The sequence below is a fragment of the Wolffia australiana genome, chromosome 2, assembly GCF_029677425.1.
Source record: "Wolffia australiana isolate 7733 chromosome 2, ASM2967742v1".
Classification (NCBI taxonomy): Eukaryota; Viridiplantae; Streptophyta; class Magnoliopsida; order Alismatales; family Araceae; genus Wolffia; species Wolffia australiana.
This window is the reverse complement of record NC_135836.1, coordinates 8922742-8940105: the sequence shown is the minus strand read 5'-3', so window position 1 is coordinate 8940105 and position 17364 is coordinate 8922742. Positions and strand designations below refer to the sequence as shown.

The 17364-nt window shown below is 47.7% G+C and overlaps 4 protein-coding genes and 1 long non-coding RNA gene across 8 annotated transcripts; 2 read left to right on the top strand and 3 right to left on the bottom strand.

Moving 5' to 3' along the window:
• Positions 1 to 539: 539 nt before the first annotated feature.
• On the bottom strand, positions 540 to 4206 carry LOC144716738 (putative trehalose-phosphate phosphatase F). 3 transcript variants are annotated; one of them, XM_078591974.1, is made up of 11 exons: positions 4094 to 4206; positions 3714 to 4032; positions 2219 to 2800; positions 2010 to 2150; positions 1861 to 1932; positions 1639 to 1758; positions 1507 to 1557; positions 1323 to 1424; positions 1026 to 1244; positions 855 to 947; positions 540 to 785 (listed from the first exon to the last, which is right to left on the bottom strand). In XM_078591974.1, exons 3-11 carry the CDS (start codon positions 2516 to 2518, stop codon positions 726 to 728), a joined length of 1158 nt encoding a protein of 385 aa, XP_078448100.1. In that variant the 5' UTR covers positions 2519 to 2800; positions 3714 to 4032; positions 4094 to 4206; the 3' UTR covers positions 540 to 725. The 3 variants fall into 3 exon arrangements, with proteins under 3 accessions (XP_078448100.1, XP_078448101.1, XP_078448102.1); XM_078591975.1 differs by having other exon boundaries at positions 3714 to 3786; positions 4094 to 4149; XM_078591976.1 differs by lacking the exon at positions 3714 to 4032 and having other exon boundaries at positions 4094 to 4199.
• Positions 4207 to 5735: 1529 nt separating this feature from the next.
• LOC144716741 (Exostosin family protein) lies at positions 5736 to 7144 on the top strand. Its single transcript, XM_078591980.1, has one exon. The coding sequence runs from the start codon at positions 5794 to 5796 to the stop codon at positions 7054 to 7056; it is 1263 nt and encodes a 420-aa protein (XP_078448106.1). The 5' UTR covers positions 5736 to 5793; the 3' UTR covers positions 7057 to 7144.
• LOC144716743 (PLATZ transcription factor family protein) lies at positions 7095 to 9072 on the bottom strand. Its single transcript, XM_078591983.1, has 3 exons — positions 7784 to 9072; positions 7479 to 7694; positions 7095 to 7402 (listed from the first exon to the last, which is right to left on the bottom strand). Exons 1-3 carry the CDS (start codon positions 7970 to 7972, stop codon positions 7145 to 7147), a joined length of 663 nt encoding a protein of 220 aa, XP_078448109.1. The 5' UTR covers positions 7973 to 9072; the 3' UTR covers positions 7095 to 7144.
• A 149-nt stretch (positions 9073 to 9221) lies between these two features.
• Positions 9222 to 12859, bottom strand: LOC144716740 (flavin-containing monooxygenase FMO GS-OX-like 4). Of its 2 annotated transcripts, none has more exons than XM_078591979.1 (7): positions 12208 to 12859; positions 12062 to 12132; positions 11833 to 11985; positions 11686 to 11768; positions 11479 to 11614; positions 9829 to 9972; positions 9222 to 9539 (listed from the first exon to the last, which is right to left on the bottom strand). In XM_078591979.1, the coding sequence occupies exons 1-7, from the start codon at positions 12842 to 12844 to the stop codon at positions 9357 to 9359; spliced, it is 1407 nt and encodes a 468-aa protein (XP_078448105.1). In that variant the 5' UTR covers positions 12845 to 12859; the 3' UTR covers positions 9222 to 9356. The 2 variants fall into 2 exon arrangements, with proteins under 2 accessions (XP_078448105.1, XP_078448104.1); XM_078591978.1 differs by having other exon boundaries at positions 9829 to 10002; positions 12208 to 12857.
• A 538-nt stretch (positions 12860 to 13397) lies between these two features.
• Positions 13398 to 15517, top strand: LOC144716744 (uncharacterized). Its single transcript, XR_013584983.1, has 3 exons — positions 13398 to 13532; positions 14707 to 14780; positions 15345 to 15517. It is a non-coding gene; the product is annotated as an uncharacterized LOC144716744 (long non-coding RNA).
• The last annotated feature ends 1847 nt before the right edge of the window (positions 15518 to 17364 follow it).

The window sequence follows — 17364 nt, the reverse complement described above, 5'->3', positions numbered from 1 at the left end:
ATGTTAATCTTTTAGCACTGATGTATCCGTCACACATCTTTGTCGTCCGACATGCCAATTGATAGTGGATAGTGTATAGTGATAAGTAGATAGTATCATAGGACATGACAACAAATCGTTCTATTTTATTTGATTAAGCAATTTATAAAACCTTTTTAGTTCTATTTCATCAGGATTTTTAATGGATAGAGGAGATTCAAAAGTGGATGGTACAAAGTGGGTAGTTATATTATACTACAGGACAGTAGATCATTTTATTTCTAATTGAAAAGGCAGTTTAGAATATTTTAAAACATTTTTTCTTTTTTAAACAGGGCCTATTTTTTAGATTATCTTTTAAAACTTCTTTTATCTTTTAATCAGGACAGAACCAATTCGTCGTCCGTTATGACATCCAAACGGAACAGAACCCTTTACTAATCCCAGTCCGTTCTGTTCTGTTATCAAACACCGTTCCTTCAGACTTCAGTCTATCAGAAATAGGGACGGATGACGCGTTCTATCCAAGAAACCACGAAAATAAATACCAAGGCCCAACAGAAGCCAACTCGCATGTTTAGCACTTTCATTTACACCACCGCCGTAAATAAATTATGAAATGCGGGTTCAAGATTAGGCGATTACAATATTTAGTTGTTTGCCAGGTCAAAGTCAGCTCCAGCAAGAGCCCACCGCTCCCCTTACAGAGAGCGTTGACTTTTGAAAGTCAATACTCGAGAGTACTGTCAGTCTTGAGCAGACTTGGACTGCCGCCATTGCACGAGGGACTTTAGAAAATCCATGACCTAAAAAGTCAACGCAGTGTAAAAAGTCAAAGATCTACAGTAAGCAGCCAAGGTCAACAGGGGTACTACCTCTGAAGTGTCTCGCAGCGAGAAGGAGGCCTTGGATTCCTTGGGCACGGAGGAGACGAGAATGCCGCAGCCGCGTCCCTCCTCTCTCAGGACCTGAGCAGCTCAAAAGACCAAAAGTCAACGAGAAGATCTACGGGGAATTCAACACGGAGGAGAAAAAGGGTCAACGACGTTGAATGCGTCTTCGTCGGTCTGATCGTCGCCGAGATAGACGGGGAGGACAGCGTCAGGGTCATCCATGCCGAGGGAATCGAGCAAGAACTTGAGGGCTTCCCCCTTGTTCCAGTCGACAGCAGGTCGGATCTCTAAAACCTTGCGCCCGTGAGTCAACCGAAGACGAGGATAGCCCTCCACTACGCCATGGACTATTTGCGCCAGGCTGGCCCACCACTGAATCCATGAGAGAAAGAGTCAACGGTCAGGGTCCTCTGAGTCAACGCTGGAGATGCCTCTAGATTCAACACCAACCTTCTCATTTACATTCCGGTAATGCACGGAGATGCAGAACTTGTTGTTCTCAACTCTGGCGCCTTTGATCTTCTTTGTTCTGTCGACGAGGAGCATGAACGCCTGCCCATTTTGAAGAAAGATAAAGACGAAAGTTTTACAAGAAATTGAATGTGAGTTAAGGAAAATCCAGAAATGCGGTTACCTCCTCGATCATCGGTATGAACTCGGGGGCCGGTTGGAACGACTTAAATTCCTGAAAAATTTCGCCATGGAAGGGGATGAGAGATAACGGGCAAATCAGTTTGACTTTGGATGAGAGTTACAGTCCACTAACCCGTCGGTCAGCGGCCATGAAGGAATCTGAGTATGAACCAGACGTCCTTAGAGGACCCATTATGTCCATTCCATGGCTTCCTGCATAGAAAAGCTCTGGAAGACCAACGAACTCATAGACCTGGACAACGTCCAAAGCATAAAAAAAAAGAAGAGATTTAACTTTCTCTCTATCTCTCTCTCTAAGGATAGAATGAGAAAGATAATATGGAAGATTTGGGACCTTGTCGCGGCTTCTTCCACTTATAATGGCAGTTGGAAAGTGCTCTGCCGCTATTTGCACCGTAGACCGCATCTGAGGACAAATAGAATAACATAATTCTTGAATGTACTTTTAGATATCATACTGCCGATTATACTGATGAAAGATACCTCGTCGGACATGAATGCACGGTCAGGATCGTCCACGATAGGAGAGAGAGTCCCATCATAGTCCAGGAACAGAGCCAAGCACTTTCCCTTTGCAAATCTGGTGATCTTCTCAAAAGCTCCCAGAGCAGATGGGTACCTCAGCTGCACCATGAATCCACGTCATTTGATGGGGAAAGTAACAGATTAAAAATATGTCAGATATATCTCACCGTCCATGCGCGATAGACGGCGTCAAAGTCAACGGATGGACAGTCAACACGTGGGTCCTTGTTCTGCTTCCTGCGGGGCGGCGATGAAGATATCATGTCGTCAAGCCATGATCTGGCACGGACGTCCTCCATCTTTCCAGGAATGGTCTTTTTCCGGGGGATGGGTGAGTATGAACCGGAGGAACATGTCGACGATGACGAAGAGTATGCGAGCAAATCAGATCTGATGCCCAGTCTTGACTTGGTTGACGGCACCGGGTCAGTCAGAACAGGAGAGTTGTTACTTGACTTGATATCCATGGATTTCTGGTTAACTTGGTGGCCTCAGTTGACAGGGAAATTAGATCTGACCAAGTATTCTATCGACGAAACCCACGGCCACCTCTTTCTTGAAGCTCCAGTATTTTTAGAATTCAGATGATGAAACTATTTGCCAGGTGAATGGAGTTGAGCACGAAATCTGCTTCTCCCAGAATAGCATTGTATTTTCATGCAGGTGTTTAATACTCGTGCCTCTTGAAATTCGAGATTTTCAGGTTAATATGAGTGCAGAGAATAATCCATTGCATCAGAATTGTATCGCTGGAAGAACAGATAGAGATGTATTAGATCTGTGAGAAATCTAACTCGGGACAGATAAACTGCCCCATGGGTTCTCAAGGATAAATCGCCGGTAATATTGAGAAAATGAAACTGAGAGGGTTTAACTGGTAAGTGAACCGGTTCAATAGACGTTGAAAGCAAGAAATCCTAGAAATAAAAGAGTTTCCAGTGAACGCCAAGACCAAATGCGAAAACACGGTAGGCCTTACGACAAATACTCTTTGAATCGCGGATAGACGGAAATTTCCGTTTATTGAATATAAAGAAAATCAGCGATTTTAAAAAACGGCACCTTGTCAAATTAGTTATACGATTTTACCTCTATAAACAGGCGATCACAATGAAATAGAGGATGGAAACGACACATTCAAAATTACACATATTCTGTACGACCAACCATTAAATGAAATTAATTCTGCCCCCGGGGCCAGGCACTCCATTTATCCTGGCAACCGATGAAAGAAAGAATCAAGAAAAAGTGAAACAGTAATCAAGGTAGAAGAGAATTGTCGAGTTTTGATGCGCTGAGGGTAGAAACCAGAGTCCATTCCGTTTCATCCTAAATATATTCTAAACAGTTTTCGTCGATGATAATGCCTTCGTTGCTCAAATTCCTAGCTCCTCCACTTTAGGAAATTATGAAAAAAATGAAAAAAAAAGACGAATAGATGGATGATGGGAGCTAGTTTGCAGATAATGGGGAGCGCATTGATCCAGGATCAAGAAACTCCGGCACAATTAACCCTCGCATGGTAATAAGCGAAAACAAAAGAAAAACCAAAAAAAAAAAAAAAACAGGTAATTCATGCATAAAAACAGATGAAAAACAGCAGAGCAGCCGAAGCAAACAAAAGATCTAAGAAAACCCATTTCAGAAGGAAAAAAAACAGACGTGGTAAAGATAGAAGCCCGTCTTTCCAGCAATCCAGCGCCAACCCGAGATAGTACGGCTCCAGCAGATTATCCTGCGGTAAAGAAAATAAACGTAGCAGATGAAAGGGACAGGGAGATCGCATTTCTCCACCGCACCTCGATCCACAAAAAACAAAACACTTATCCAAGCGGCTCCTCAGCCACAAGGGTCGGAATATTTTGCAACGAAAATCTCAGAACGCGGCCGAAACTGAACGAATTGAGCCTCAAAGTCCACAATTGAGCAATCAGGAGAACGCCATTGTTCATACGGAGCTCCGCCGGCCAATCGCGAGAATCTAATCGAATCGTGAGACAAATTAACACATGAAGCGAAGGAAAACGATAGAAATTACCAACCTTGGAGGTGACGGGCGACGAGTTCCTCCGGGCGCAGGATAACCAGCGCGGAAAGAGGAGACAAAAAGGGAGAAAAAAGAAGCGGTGGGAATTGCCGCGAGACGTATTTATATAAAAATATGAATGAATCAGCGCCTTTAAATATAACCACCGACGTCTTTTTCCGTCTCTAAAAGAAAAGGAAAAAAAACCGGTGAAAATGGTGGGCCCCCCATCGTGGCCCCCCCAGAATCTGACACGTGTCACACCCGCGGCTCATGAGCAACCCCGTTTTGTACTACTATAGATATCATATCATCCTCCATCCAGAATCCCCTTGTCTCGTCTCCCGAGGCATGCTTAGTGATATGTACGGCCTCCAGATCGTATTTCGTACACCAGACGTAGACTCATCCAGAATACGCGAGAATTAGATAGACAATTTAATCATCTGGATCGTTGTTATAAACAATTAGACCAATTGTTGGGTGGGTGGGGGGGAGGATTTTGAAGTTTAGAAAGCCCTTGAAGCGCAATTAAACAAAGGAAGCGCAATTAAACAAGCGCAATCATCTGTGATATATAGTAAAAGTGAAAGAAGGGAATTTCATCATTATAAACAATTATATAAATTGGGGGGAATTTTAGGAGTTTTGAGAGCCCTTGAAGTGTAAATATGAAAGGGGTGAGATATATGTCAACTATAAAATAAGGGAATAAGGGGAATTTACCTATTATAAACAATTAGATAAATTGGGGGGAATCAAAAGATTAGAAAGCCCTTGAATAATTAGATAAATCGGGGACAGACATTTGTGAATATACAAAGGAGATATGCATTTGCGAACTGTCAAATAAGGGAAAGAAGGGAATTTCCCCATTATAAATAATTAGATAAATCGGGGGGAATCTGAAATTTAGAAAGCCCTCGAAGCACAAATATACAAAGGAGATAGACATTTGTGAACTGTCAAATAATGGAAAAAAAGGAATTTCCCCGTTATATACAATTAGATAAATAGGGGGAAATTGAGAAATTTAGAAAGCCCTTGAAGCACAAATATACAAAGGAAAGAGAGATATGTCAACTGCCGAATAAGGAAAATAAGGGATTTCCCCCTTTATAAACAATTAGATAAACTGGGGGGAATTTTAGGAGTTTAGAGAGCCCTTGAAGTACACTTATACAAAGGAGAGAGACATCTGTCAACTGTCAAATAAGGGAAAGAAGGGAATTTCCCCTTTAAAAACAATTAGATAAATTGGGGGAATCTCGAAGTTTAGAAAGCCCTTGAAGCACAAATACACAGAGGAGAGAGCCATCTGACAAATGCCAAATAAGGGAAAGAAGGGAATTTCTCCTTTATAAACAATTACATAAATTGGGGGGAATTTAGAAGTTTAGAAAGCCCTAGAAGCACAAATATACAAAGGAGAGAGACATCTGTCGACTATAAAATAAGGCAATTTCCCCTCTACAGACAACTACATAAATCTGGGGGAATCGAGAGAAAACCCTAGAAGCATAATTATACAAAGGAGAGAGACATCAGACAACCGTCAAACAAGGTAAAGAAGATAGTGGGCCAGGAATCAGCCCAATAAGGAAGAGGGCCTGGTCAAGTCTAACTGCCACGAAGCCCGCTATTCCCGGCAAACCCAAACCCCCCTTTCTTCTTCTTCTTCCCCGATCGGCGGGGCTCTCAGAAATCAAATCAGAGATGAGCTCGGGCGGCGCGATTCTCCTCTTCCTCCTCGCCGCCGCCGCCACGGCGGCGACCGGCCAAGCAGAACTCTGCGACGGCCGTCGGATCCACATCCGACGGCTGCCGGCGAGATTCAACGACGATCTCCTCCTCAATTGCTCCGCCTACACCCCACTCTACGACGATCTCTGCCCTTATCTCGCCAACGACGGCCTCGGCGAGAAGACCTTCGACCACTCCGTCTCCTGGTACCGCTCCGACTCCGCCGCGCTCGAGCCCCTCTTCCACCGCCGCCTCCTCGACTACCCCTGCCTGGAGCCCAACCCCTTAGCCGCGGACGCCATCTTCCTCCCCTACTACGCCTCCCTCGACGCCCTCCGCTACCTCTACGGCCCGGAGATCAACTCCTCGGCCGACCACGGGCTGGACCTCTTCGAATTCCTCACCGAGGACAGCCCTCGGATCTGGGATCGACGGCGGGGGCACGACCACTTCCTGGTCATGGCGGGGCCGGCGTGGGACTTCTCCCAGAGCCTAGAGGCGGACCCGCCGGTCTGGGGGACTTCGTTCTTGCAGCTGCCCGAGTTCTTCAACGTGACGGCCCTGGTGCTGGAGTCGCGGCGGTGGGCGTGGCAGGAGCAGGCCGTGCCTTACCTGACCTCGTTCCACCCGCCGAGCCAGGCCCGGCTCGAGGCCTGGCTCGGGCGGGCGCGCCGGGCGCGGCGGCGGAGGCTGATGATGTTCGCCGGCGGCGCCGCCGGCGGGCCCGGGTCGCCGCCCAACATCCGGCGGAGCATCCGGGCCGAGTGCGAGAACCGGAGCGAGCTCTGCGAGCTCGTGGACTGCGCCGGAGGGGTCTGCGCGCGCGAGCCGGTCCGCTACGTCCGGCCCATGCTGCGGTCCGTCTTCTGCCTTCAGCCCCCGGGCCAGACCCCCACCCGGCGGTCCACCTTCGACGCCATCGTCGCCGGCTGCATCCCCGTCTTCTTCCAAGAGGACTCGGCTCAGACCCAGTACGCCTGGCACTTGCCCGAAGAGGAATTCCCCCAATTCTCCGTCTTAATCCCCAAGGAAGACGTCGTCGCCGGCGGAATCAGCATCGCCGAAACGCTCCTGGCCGTCCCCCAAGCCGAGATCAGAAGAATGCGCGAGAAGCTTCTCCAACTTGCGCCGAGGGTCGTCTACCGCCCTCGCCGGAGCGCCGCCAAGGACGCCGTCGACCTCGCCATTGAAGGCGTTCTCGCCAAGATCGCCCGTCGCGTAGAATTTCTCGTTTAGAAAACTAAAAAAAAACCCGCATCTCTCTCTCTAAAGGGTAGCGTAAAGATCGCTCCTTTTCATCAGAATCAATAATTTTTCAGAGAAATTAGTATAGAGGGGAGCGGCAGGGCACGCCCTTGCGGCGGTTAGCAGCCTCCGCGCAGATCCCCGCCACGGCGGGCCGGCCGGACCGCTTCTTCCGCGCGGACTCGCCGGCGCCGGGCCAGCCCTCGGCCGAGTCGAGGACCGAGTCGGGGGTCATCTGCCCGTCCTCGTCGAGCTCGCTCGAGTTGGGCAACGGCAGAAAATCGCACCGGAAGAGGTTCTTCGCCATCGCCCCCTCCGTCTTCGTCAGATACTTCACCTGAATCGCACCCAAAAAACTTAATTTTTTTTTTCTTAAAAAGCTCAAATCTTTGAACGCGCCATGAACGACGAACCTTGCAAGAGAGACAGCAGAAGATGAAGGGCTCCTGCAAGGACCGGTCGCAGGTTATACAGACGTTCGCGGAAGTGCGAAAGGGGCGAGTCTGCGGCCGCTCGCTGATGAACACCACCTTGGCGCTGTTCGTCGTGTACGCCTGCACGAGATCGCAGTCGATGAGCTTGCCGAGCTCGTCCACCCTGACCACGTCGTGGTACACGTACCTTCTTATCTGCGAAAATCGGAATTAAGCGAGAGTTAGACGAGGGTTTGAAGGGGTTTTTGAAGAGGGAGAGTGATTGGATTTCTTTGTTTTTTTGCCTGGAGAAGACGATGGGGAGGGTGGGAAGGAAGGCAGTGAGGGCAGAGGGTGAGGCAGCAGTCGAGGCAGAAGACGTTGCGCTCGTTCTTCCTCGCCGTGGCGTGGGCCGCGCAGGGGTTGAAGAACTTGTCTTTCATCAGCGCGTCGAGCCATTGGGGGACTCCTTCGTTGGCTGCCAAGCCCGCCATGGCCTATCGTTTCTTGAACGGGGAGGAAGAAGGAGAAGGGAACGGCGTTTGGGCTACAGGCGTCCGGCCATGGGTGGGGATGGTCGGAATTGGAATTGCGCAGGAGAAGAAGAGGGAGAGAAGGGAGAAGAGGAAGGGGCGGGGTGGGGGATTAGGTCGAGGGAGAGCCGCTGACCTTGATAAGTTGAGAGCGCGATCTTCGGCCGGTTTGGGAATTTGAAAGGGAGAGCGCGCCATTGCGGACCCGCTCGGTTCGAGCCGGGTCGTCGCCTGCGCCGGAAAAGGCGCCATCTTTTTGCACCCGAGGGGAATCCCAAGGCCCGTCCCATCAGACCCATCTCCTCTTCCTCTCTCGCCGTTACAAGGACACTCATTCACTACCCTCTCTCTCTCTCTCTATCTTTTTATCTATCTCTCTCTATCCCATCAGACCCTTCTCCTCTCTCGCGACTGCAAGGACACTCTTTCACTAATCTCTCTATCTATCCTTTTTTCTATCTCTCTATCCCGGCAGAACCATGACCTCCTCTCTCGCCATTGCAAGGACACTCATTCACTACCCTCGTTCTCTCTATCTCTCTCTCTCTCTATCCCATCAGACCCATCCCCTCCTCTCTCGCCATTGCAAGGACACTCATTCACTAGCCTCTGTCTCTCTCTCTCTCTCTCCATCTTCCTATCTTTCTCTCTCTCTCTCTCTCTGTCTCTATCTCTCTCTTTCTATCTCTCTCTCTCTCTCTGTCTCCATCTTCTAATCTTTCTCTCTCTCTCTGTCTCTATCTACCTATCTCTCTATCTCTCTCTCTGACTCTATCTCCCTATTCTTTCTATCTCTCTATCTGTTATCTCTCGCTCTGTCTGTCTGTCTGTCTCTCTCTATCCCATCAGACCCATCTCTCTCGCAATTGCAAGGACACTCATTCACTACCCTATATCTATCGAGCTCTCTCTCTCTCTATTCCACCAGAGCCATCTCCTCCTCTCTGGCAATTGCAAGGACACTCATTCACTACCCTATATCTATCGAGCTCTCTCTCTCTCTATTCCACCAGAGCCATCTCCTCCTCTCTGGCAATTGCAAGGACACTCATTCACTACCCTCTTTATATGATTCTATCTATCTCTCTCTATCCCATCAGACCCATCTCCTCCTCTCTCGCCATTGCAAGGACATTCATTCACTGCTCCTCTCTCTCTCTCTCTTTCTCTCTCTCTCTCTCTCTATCTCTCTCTCTCTATATCTGTGCACTGAAACAGGAAAGTGACAAGAGCCCTGCAACAGCGACGACTCCCCCGCCTGTAACAGAGCCATTACTCCGTCGCAAAAGCAGAGAAGAAAGCCGGCCCGGGTATTTCCCCGAAGAAAGCCTCGACGCCTGGAAGGTCAACGCGTCAACGCTTGAAAGTCCATGTGGGACCGGTCAACGAGGTGGGCGTCGGCCCAGCGGTCGCGGTAGCCCTCCGGGTCGGCGCGCCTGCTCGTGGACGCCGCCGCGTACATCTCCTTCCGCCACTCCTCCACCGGCGGGTGGCCGCACTGCGCCGCCAGCCAGTCGTCGTAGTCAAACTGAAGTCAACGAGTTAGAAAAGTCAAGTGGGTAAGTCAAGGATAGAGAGTCAACGAGGGGGCATGACTGGGAGTAGACAGGGTTGTTTGTTTAAAACGAACAAAAAATTCAAACATACGTTCCACATCCGAACAAAATTAGAACAAAATTCGCACAAAGCCAACAATATAACTGCACAGTGGCCTGTGCGATGTATCTGTTCGAATTTGATATTGTTCTATTCGTAAAACCGAACAGAATGAACAATTCGCACATTTCGCACAAAAGGAACCGAACAACCATGCCTACCTGGGAGGCGTTGAGGTTGTGAGTGTATCGCTTGGGCCATCCCGCTGCTTCTATATTGCAGTAAGAAGCTCTGACGGAGTCCATCATGGCGGCCTCGTCTGGGAGCGTAACCCTGCCGGAGAGGGCCGCCGCCACCCACTTGCTCTGCAACTCAAACAGCGGGAAGGGGATCACCTGAAGAACACGACCACTGTTTAATACAGAGATAGAGATACCAGATACGAGATAAGAGATGCAGGACAGAGAGATAAGAGATAAGATGGGAGACAGGAATTAGGAGATAGAGATAGGTGCTAGAAGATAGGAGATAGGAGATGGGAGATGGAGAATACAAGATAGGAAATAGGATATACGAGATGGGTTTTATGGATAGAGAGAGATAGGAAGGAGGAGATAAGAGACAGGAGATTGAGATGGGAGATCGAGAGAGATAGGAAATAGCAGATAGGAGACGGGAGGTGGGAGAGAGAGATGAAGATTAGATACAGAGGGATAGGAAATGGGAGGCAGGAGATGGGAAAGAGAGAGAGAGAGATAGAGATAGAGATAGAGAATAATAGTTAATAGGAGGTAGATGACAGGAGATGGGCGATGGAGAAATAGATAGAGATAATATAGAGAGAGATACGAAATAGGAGATAGGTGGCTGGAGATGGGAGATAGATGTAGAGATGAGAAAGAGAGATAGGAAATAGGAGACAGGAGACAGGAGATGGGAGATAGATGTAGAGATAAGATGGAGAGAGATCGGAAATAGGAGATAGGTGACAAGAGATGGAAGATAGACATAGAGATAAGATGGAGAGTAATAGGAAATAGGAGATAGGAGATAGTTGATAAGAGATGGAAGATAGATATAGAGGGGTAGAAAATAACAGATGGAGACAGTGAAATGGAGATAGAGATAAAGATAAGATACAGAGGGATAAGAAGTAGGAGAAAGGAGATGGGAGAGAGAGAGAGAGAGAGATAGGAAATAACAGATAGAGACAGGAGGTGGGAGATAGAGATAAGAGATAAGAGAGAGAGAGAGAGATAGGAAATAACAGATAGAGACAGGAGGTGGGAGATAGAGATAAGAGATAAGAGAGAGAGAGAGAGATAGGAAATAACAGATAGAGACAGGAGGTGGGAGATAGAGATAAGAGATAAGAGAGAGAGAGAGAGATAGGAAATAACAGATAGAGACAGGAGGTGGGAGATAGAGATAAGAGAGAGAGAGAGAGAGAGAGAGAGAGAGAGAGAGAGAGAAGAGATAAAGATAGGAAACAGGAGATAGGTGGCAGGAGATAATAGATAGAGATAGAGAAAAAATAGAGAGAGGTAGGAAATAGGAAATACGAGGCAGGAGATGGGAGATAAGAGATAAGAGAAAAAATAGAGAGAGGTCGGAGATAAGAAATACGAGCCTGGAGATGGGAGATAAGAGATACAATTGAGAGAGAAAAAGGAGATATAGATATGAGATAAGAGATAAAGATATGAGATACAAGACAGAGAGATAGGAGATAAGAGATAGAGATACGAGATATAAGATGGAGAGAAAGGAGATAGATATATATTAGATACAAGACGGAGAGAGAGGAGATAGATATGTGATAAAAGATAGAGAAACGGAATACAAGATGGAGGGATAGAGAGAGGGGTGACCTTCCAGGGAAGGCCGATGAAGGAAAGCCATGGGGCGAGAGACGGAGGAAAGACGTGCTTATACAACGGGCCGACGCGATTGTCCTCCACAGTCACAACCTTCTCCGTCTCCAAGAAGGGGAAATGGTACTTGTACCTGCAGCAGTGACCGCTGCCTTAGATAGAGAAACAAAGAGCAAAACAACACTTACGATGAATTTACGATACCCGGTGCAGTGGAGGATGACGTCTGCTCGGACGGAGGTTCCGTCTTGGAAGACGACGCCACCGTCATCTTGAGCACGAACAATCTGCACGTTAAGTCTCTCTCCAATTACAATGGCGTCCACCGAGAAATCAAGCTCGTCGAATTACCATGGGATGTAACCAGAAGTTTTCGTAGCCGGGTTGCTTCACGGCGCCGGAGCCGACCTCGTCCCTTGACGCCACGTGTACCTCCCTCGCAAACTCCGCGATGTCCCTCGAGATATCCACGGCGCTCGCCGAGCTCCCGATGACGACAACGACCTGCAATCCCCGATGAAACAACGAAAGAAAACTCCGCTAGATTTCCGCAAGAGACGGGTAAATTTCCAGCTTTTACTTGATCAAGAAACGGCTCCGGAATCCGGTAGCTGTGGCTGTGCAGTTGCTTCCCGGGCCAAGACTCAATCCCTTGAAGAAAAACCCATGAATTATCGTGAAATCGAGGCAGACAGATTCATCATTCAAGTGACTCGTGATTCGTACCAGGAATCTCTGCGATCCGAGGTTCGGTGTAATGCCCGTTGCAGACGACGACGCCGTCGTATACTTCTTCCGTTAAGCCTTCGTCCTTCTCCTGAGACGCCCGGCGAGATCTCACAGCCCATCTCCCCAATTCATCCCTCGCCACTCTCACCACCTCCGTACCCAATCGAACCATACCCACGAGATCAAACTCCTCGGCGAAGTCCTCGAGATAGCGCAGGACTTCGGCGTGGCCGGGAAATCGACGCGGATCCCTTCCCTCTCCGCTCTTCGCCGCGAAGGGATAATCCAAGAATCCCATGCACTCTCTGGGGAGATTTGTTCGCAGAGAAGCGTACAGGCTGCTGTGGACGATCTCTCGGGAAGAGTCGAGCCCGAGGGGATCGGACTCCACCTCGCGATCGTACAGCCAAGTTCCGCCGATCTGGCGGCGCCGCTCGAAGACCACCACGCGATGGCCTTCCTTTCTTAGCTCGCGGGCGGCGACCAGACCGGCGCCGCCGCCGCCGATGACGGCGACGTGGCGAGGGCTGACAAGAGAAGACATCTCAACGGTGGTCGCCGGTTGAAGGGTGCCTTGGATATTTTTTCTCCACCGGGGAAGAAGGATGGAGGAGGAGATGGAGTGGCCAGCCATTGGAGGATAGCGACTGCCGTCGTCGCTTTGTGGATGCGGCTTTTCACGGTAGAAAAGGAACGTGTAACGTGGCGATTGTTTCTGGCTCGAAGGGAAGACCCATGTCGCCGCCCCCACGTATTTCCCAACCTTTTTTTTTGTCCCCGCGTCGTGGTCCACCTGCCTGGTCTCCACTCTCCAGTCAGTGTGCCTCAGAGTAGGCATCGGGGATCGGATCGGATCGGATTGTTCGAATCTTGATCAACAGATTCGAACGAACAAACGCCGATTATACATGCGGATCGTCCCGGACGAGGACGGTGGACGAGGACGGGACGAGCTTCGTCCACGTGACCGTCCGGTGAGTCCCCCGGGACGAAGGACGGGACGATATGTCGTCCGCATCGTCCCGTCCTGCATACCCTGGGACGATGTTTCAATCCGTCCCAAGGCCCTGGGACGAAATTTCGTCCCATGGGACGAAATTAAAATGAAAAAATTAAAAATCATCGCGCCTGCACTAGGTTTTTAGAAATCGCATCAGCAGGACTGCGTGTCTGCGTATTGGTGTCTGGCGACTTGCCAGTGCGCGAGCACATTCTTGGCTTGGAGAGGCGGAACCAACCTGCTGGAGCACGAATAGGCGAGTTTGACGTCTTCTTCAAGATCCTTCGAGCTCGTGACAGGGACACGGAATCGTGCCGGCAAGGTACGTATGTATTGGTATTTCTATCCGATTTTTCTTTAGTTCTTTCTATCTAAAGTTCGACCTATCTATGTATCTATCTGTCGATCTTTTCTTCTATATATCTAGCTATCTATCTACCTATCTGATTTTCGTTCTATATATCTATCTATTTATGCACTTTTCTCTCTCGATCTCCCTCAAACTGTCGTTTTAATTTGTTAATTTTCTCCCTCGATCTCTCTCAATCTCACGTTTTAATTTGTTAATGTTCTCTCTCGACCTCTCTCAAACTCTCTCGATCTCTCTCAATCTCTCGTTTTAATTTGTTAAATTTCTCTCTCGATCTTTCTCAAACTGTCGTTTTAATTTGTTAATTTTCTCTCTCGGTCTCTCTCAATCTCACGTTTTAATTTTTTAATGTTCTCTCTCGATCTCCCTCAAACTGTCGTTTTAATTTGTTAATTTTCTCTCTCGGTCTCTCTCAATCTCACGTTTTAATTTTTTAATGTTCTCTCTCGATCTCCCTCAAACTGTCGTTTTAATTTGTTAATTTTCTCTCTCGATCTCTCTCAATCTCATCCATGTTTGTGCCTGGAAGAATGAGGATGGGTTTATCGTTGCTGATGGCGGGCCGATGATGTGTGTCTTGGAAATCAAATGAAAAGGCCAGATAATGAAGCAAAATTGTCCACAGGCTGTCAAAGTCATCAGCCTGATTACGTATCTCCGATAATGAATCAAATTATTCATTATCGGAGATACTGGACTCTCCCTTGGGTTCTTTTTCGACGATTTGGGGTTTAGCTTTTGGTGGACGAGGATGAATTTGTTGTCATCACCGCCATCCCCGGATCGACCCATGTTTGGGCTCGAACTAATGAGTTTTAGCAATGATTGTTCAGTATTAACCGATGGATGGTAGTGATGAGGATGACAATGATTTCATCATATAATGGGGAAACTGTCATGATAGTACGTGAAGACGTCGGCTAAGCATTTGTAGACATCTTGTTTCATTGATGAAGTCAATTTCCATAAAGTATTTCAATATATTTGGCTTCTCAATTCTCATTATTATTCTGTTTGAATGAGTACTTTGCTAGAAATCTAATTTTTTGAATAAATACGTGACCACATATAACTCCATCCAATATGAAATGCAATGAACATCTGAGTATATCATCATTATCTGCAGGTCGGTGCAGGCGTAGGGGTTGGCTGCGGCGTGTCCTTTCTTCTAAGAAGCAGTGCTTGATTACTACGTGTCCGGTACTGTTTCTACTTCTTCTATGTGTGCACATTGGTTCATCTGTCCTCATATTTCTGTGTGTGGATACCCTTCCCTTTCTCCTCGATCTGGGCTTCCCTTTCTATCTTTACCTCTCCCCGACTGTCTGAAACTTTTTTTATCTACGCATCTCTCTACTTATCTACCTCTCTAAATTACTCTCTTTTATTCTTTCTCTTTCTCTCCTCGATCTGGGTTTCCCTTTCTATCTACGTCTCTCCTCGACTGTCTGAAATTTTTTACATCTACACATCTCTCCACTTATCTCTCTCTCTCTAAATTTCTCTCTTTTATTCTTTATCTCTTTCTCTCTTCGCTCTTTGTTTCCCTCTCTATCTACTTATCTCTCCATCTCTCTGAAATTCTTTCTATCCAGGTATCTCTCTCTCTAAATTACTCTCTTTTATTTTCTTTATCTCTATCTCTCATCAATTCTACATCTCTCTGAAATGTATCTCTCCGTCTCCCTATATCTCTTTCTATCTACGCATCTCTCTACTTATCTCCCTCTCTAACTCTCTATCTTTTATTTCTATTACCTGCAGGTTTTTTAACTCAACGTCGACTAGTTTTGCGCAAGGGCGATGGATGGGGGCACGACGTCCGCCTCATCCTTCCGTCCCAGTTCCTCAAAAACGATTTTATTTTCTCTTTCACCCACACTGTTTCTGGACCTTGTTCTTTCAACATTTAATCTCTTTTAATGTGGCGAACACTTTGAAAGTTGGGCAATTGTTCTGAATTTTAAAATTATTATAAAATTTCCTTAGCTTCGTTCTCCAGTGCAAAACGCAAATGAATGATAAATCACTGAAAACCTTGAGTGAGATTGTAATATAATTATCAATATTACACTACTCATGACAGAAATCTAAGAGATTTCTGTATTATCGGATTTAGGTAAATTAAAACAACATGAGTTATGATTTCTTATTTATCTAAATATTTTCTAGGAGTTGAAGTTCAATGCCACCTTTATGTAAATGAAATAGTAAATAGAGGAATGCAAATTACTATTAACATAAATTAATACTAAAAAGGGGCTGATGAGCACAATTTATTAAAAATCAGCCTATATTCGTGTTCAATCTCAATGGCATTCTCGCAGAGAAAAAAATTTATGATTAACATCAATTAATGATGAACACAATTTATTAATAATCAGACTATCTCTTCAAGAAAAAAAAAATGAATAAGCAGACTACATTCATGTTTAATCTAAATGGCATTTTCGCAGTGAAAAAAACAAAAAAAAATTTGTCCAATTAGATCGTCCACCGTCCAGACATCCCGGACGGACGAAGTTTTCGTCCAATGAGACGAAAAGTCGTCTCGTCCGGGGTTCTCCGGACGAAAGTTCGTCCCAGGTTTCGTCTAGGGACGACAGACGGGACGAAAACTTCGTCCCGGACGAAACCTTCGTCTCGTCCGCGTCCCGGATGTATAACGCCGATTCTAACGATTTGTTCGAATCTTTCGATCAAACAGACCCGTTGTTCGTGTTCGATCGAAAGTTTCGAACGAATAATTTGGTTCGTTCGTGTTCGACTTCCATTTGTTCGACCTTGTTCGAACAAGTTCGAACAATTTCGATCAAATGGTCAGCGACCGCCAGCGACTCTCTCTGGCGGCCGCTGGCACCGCTGGCACCGCTGGTGGTCGCTGGCGGCTGCTGGCCGGCGCAGGCGGCCGCTGGCCTGCGCTGGCGGCCGCTTGCCGGCGCTAGCGGCCGCTGGCCGGCGCTGGCGGCGTCTGGATGGTCACTGGCTGGTGCTGGCGGCCGCTGGCAGGCGCCGGCGGCCATTTGCCGGCGCTGGCGGCCGCTGGCCGGCGGTAGCTGCCGCTGGCCGCCGCTGGGCGAAGCTGGGCGGCGCTGGCCGCCGCTGGCGCCGAAGGATTCGAACATTCGATTCGATCCGATTCGAACAACGCGTGTTCGAATCGGATCTTATTCGAACATTCGATCCGAACAGCCACCTTGTTCGAACAATCCGATCCGAACAGATGCTCAGTTCGGGCTCGGATCGGATTTGAACGGGGCAGATCGGTGTTCGGATTTGAACGGGGCGGATCCGAACGATCTGTCCGAATCCCCGAAGCCTACCTCAGAGGCCAGGACCTCTCTCTCTCCCCCCCCCTCGCGCTTCCTCTCTCTCTCTCTCTCTCTCTGTGGATCTCTGAATATTTCTCTCTCTGGATCTCTCTCTCTCTCTCTCTCTCTCTGTGGATGTCTGAATATTTCTCTCTCTGGATTTCTCTCTCTCTGTGGATCTCTGAATATTTCTCTCTCTGGATCTCTCTCTCTCTCCCTCTCTCCCTCTCTCCCTCTCTCCCTCTCTCCCTCTATGTGGATCTCTGAATATTTCTCTCTCTGGATCTCTCTCTCTGTGGATCTCTGAATATTTCTCTCTCTGGATTTCTCTCTCTCTCTGTGGATCTCTGAATATTTCTCTCTCTGGATCTCTCTCTCTCTCCCTCTCTCCCTCTCTCTCTCTATGCGGATCTCTGAATATTTCTCTCTCTGGATCTCTCCCTCTCTCCCTCTCTCTCTCTCTGTGGATCTCT

Bases quoted from the DNA above. Each gene is read 5' to 3' on its own strand.
- LOC144716738 (XM_078591974.1), bottom strand. From the start codon at position 2,518: ATGGATATCAAGTCAAGTAACAACTCTCCTGTTCTGACTGACCCGGTG. The intron at 1,558-1,638 runs GTTAGTGGACTG...GAAATTTTTCAG, and splicing joins TCATGGCCGCTGACCGACGG to GAATTTAAGTCGTTCCAACC. The intron at 786-854 runs GTAGTACCCCTG...TTGACTTTTTAG, and splicing joins CGCTGCGAGACACTTCAGAG to GTCATGGATTTTCTAAAGTC.
- LOC144716741 (XM_078591980.1), top strand. From the start codon at position 5,794: ATGAGCTCGGGCGGCGCGATTCTCCTCTTCCTCCTCGCCGCCGCCGCC.
- LOC144716743 (XM_078591983.1), bottom strand. From the start codon at position 7,972: ATGGCGGGCTTGGCAGCCAACGAAGGAGTCCCCCAATGGCTCGACGCG. The intron at 7,695-7,783 runs GCAAAAAAACAA...CGATTTTCGCAG, and splicing joins CTCCCCATCGTCTTCTCCAG to ATAAGAAGGTACGTGTACCA. The intron at 7,403-7,478 runs GTTCGTCGTTCA...GGTGCGATTCAG, and splicing joins TCTGCTGTCTCTCTTGCAAG to GTGAAGTATCTGACGAAGAC.
- LOC144716740 (XM_078591978.1), bottom strand. From the start codon at position 12,844: ATGGCTGGCCACTCCATCTCCTCCTCCATCCTTCTTCCCCGGTGGAGA. The intron at 11,986-12,061 runs GTAAAAGCTGGA...CGGGGATTGCAG, and splicing joins CGGAGCCGTTTCTTGATCAA to GTCGTTGTCGTCATCGGGAG. The intron at 11,615-11,685 runs GTATCGTAAATT...TCACTGCTGCAG, and splicing joins GTCATCCTCCACTGCACCGG to GTACAAGTACCATTTCCCCT.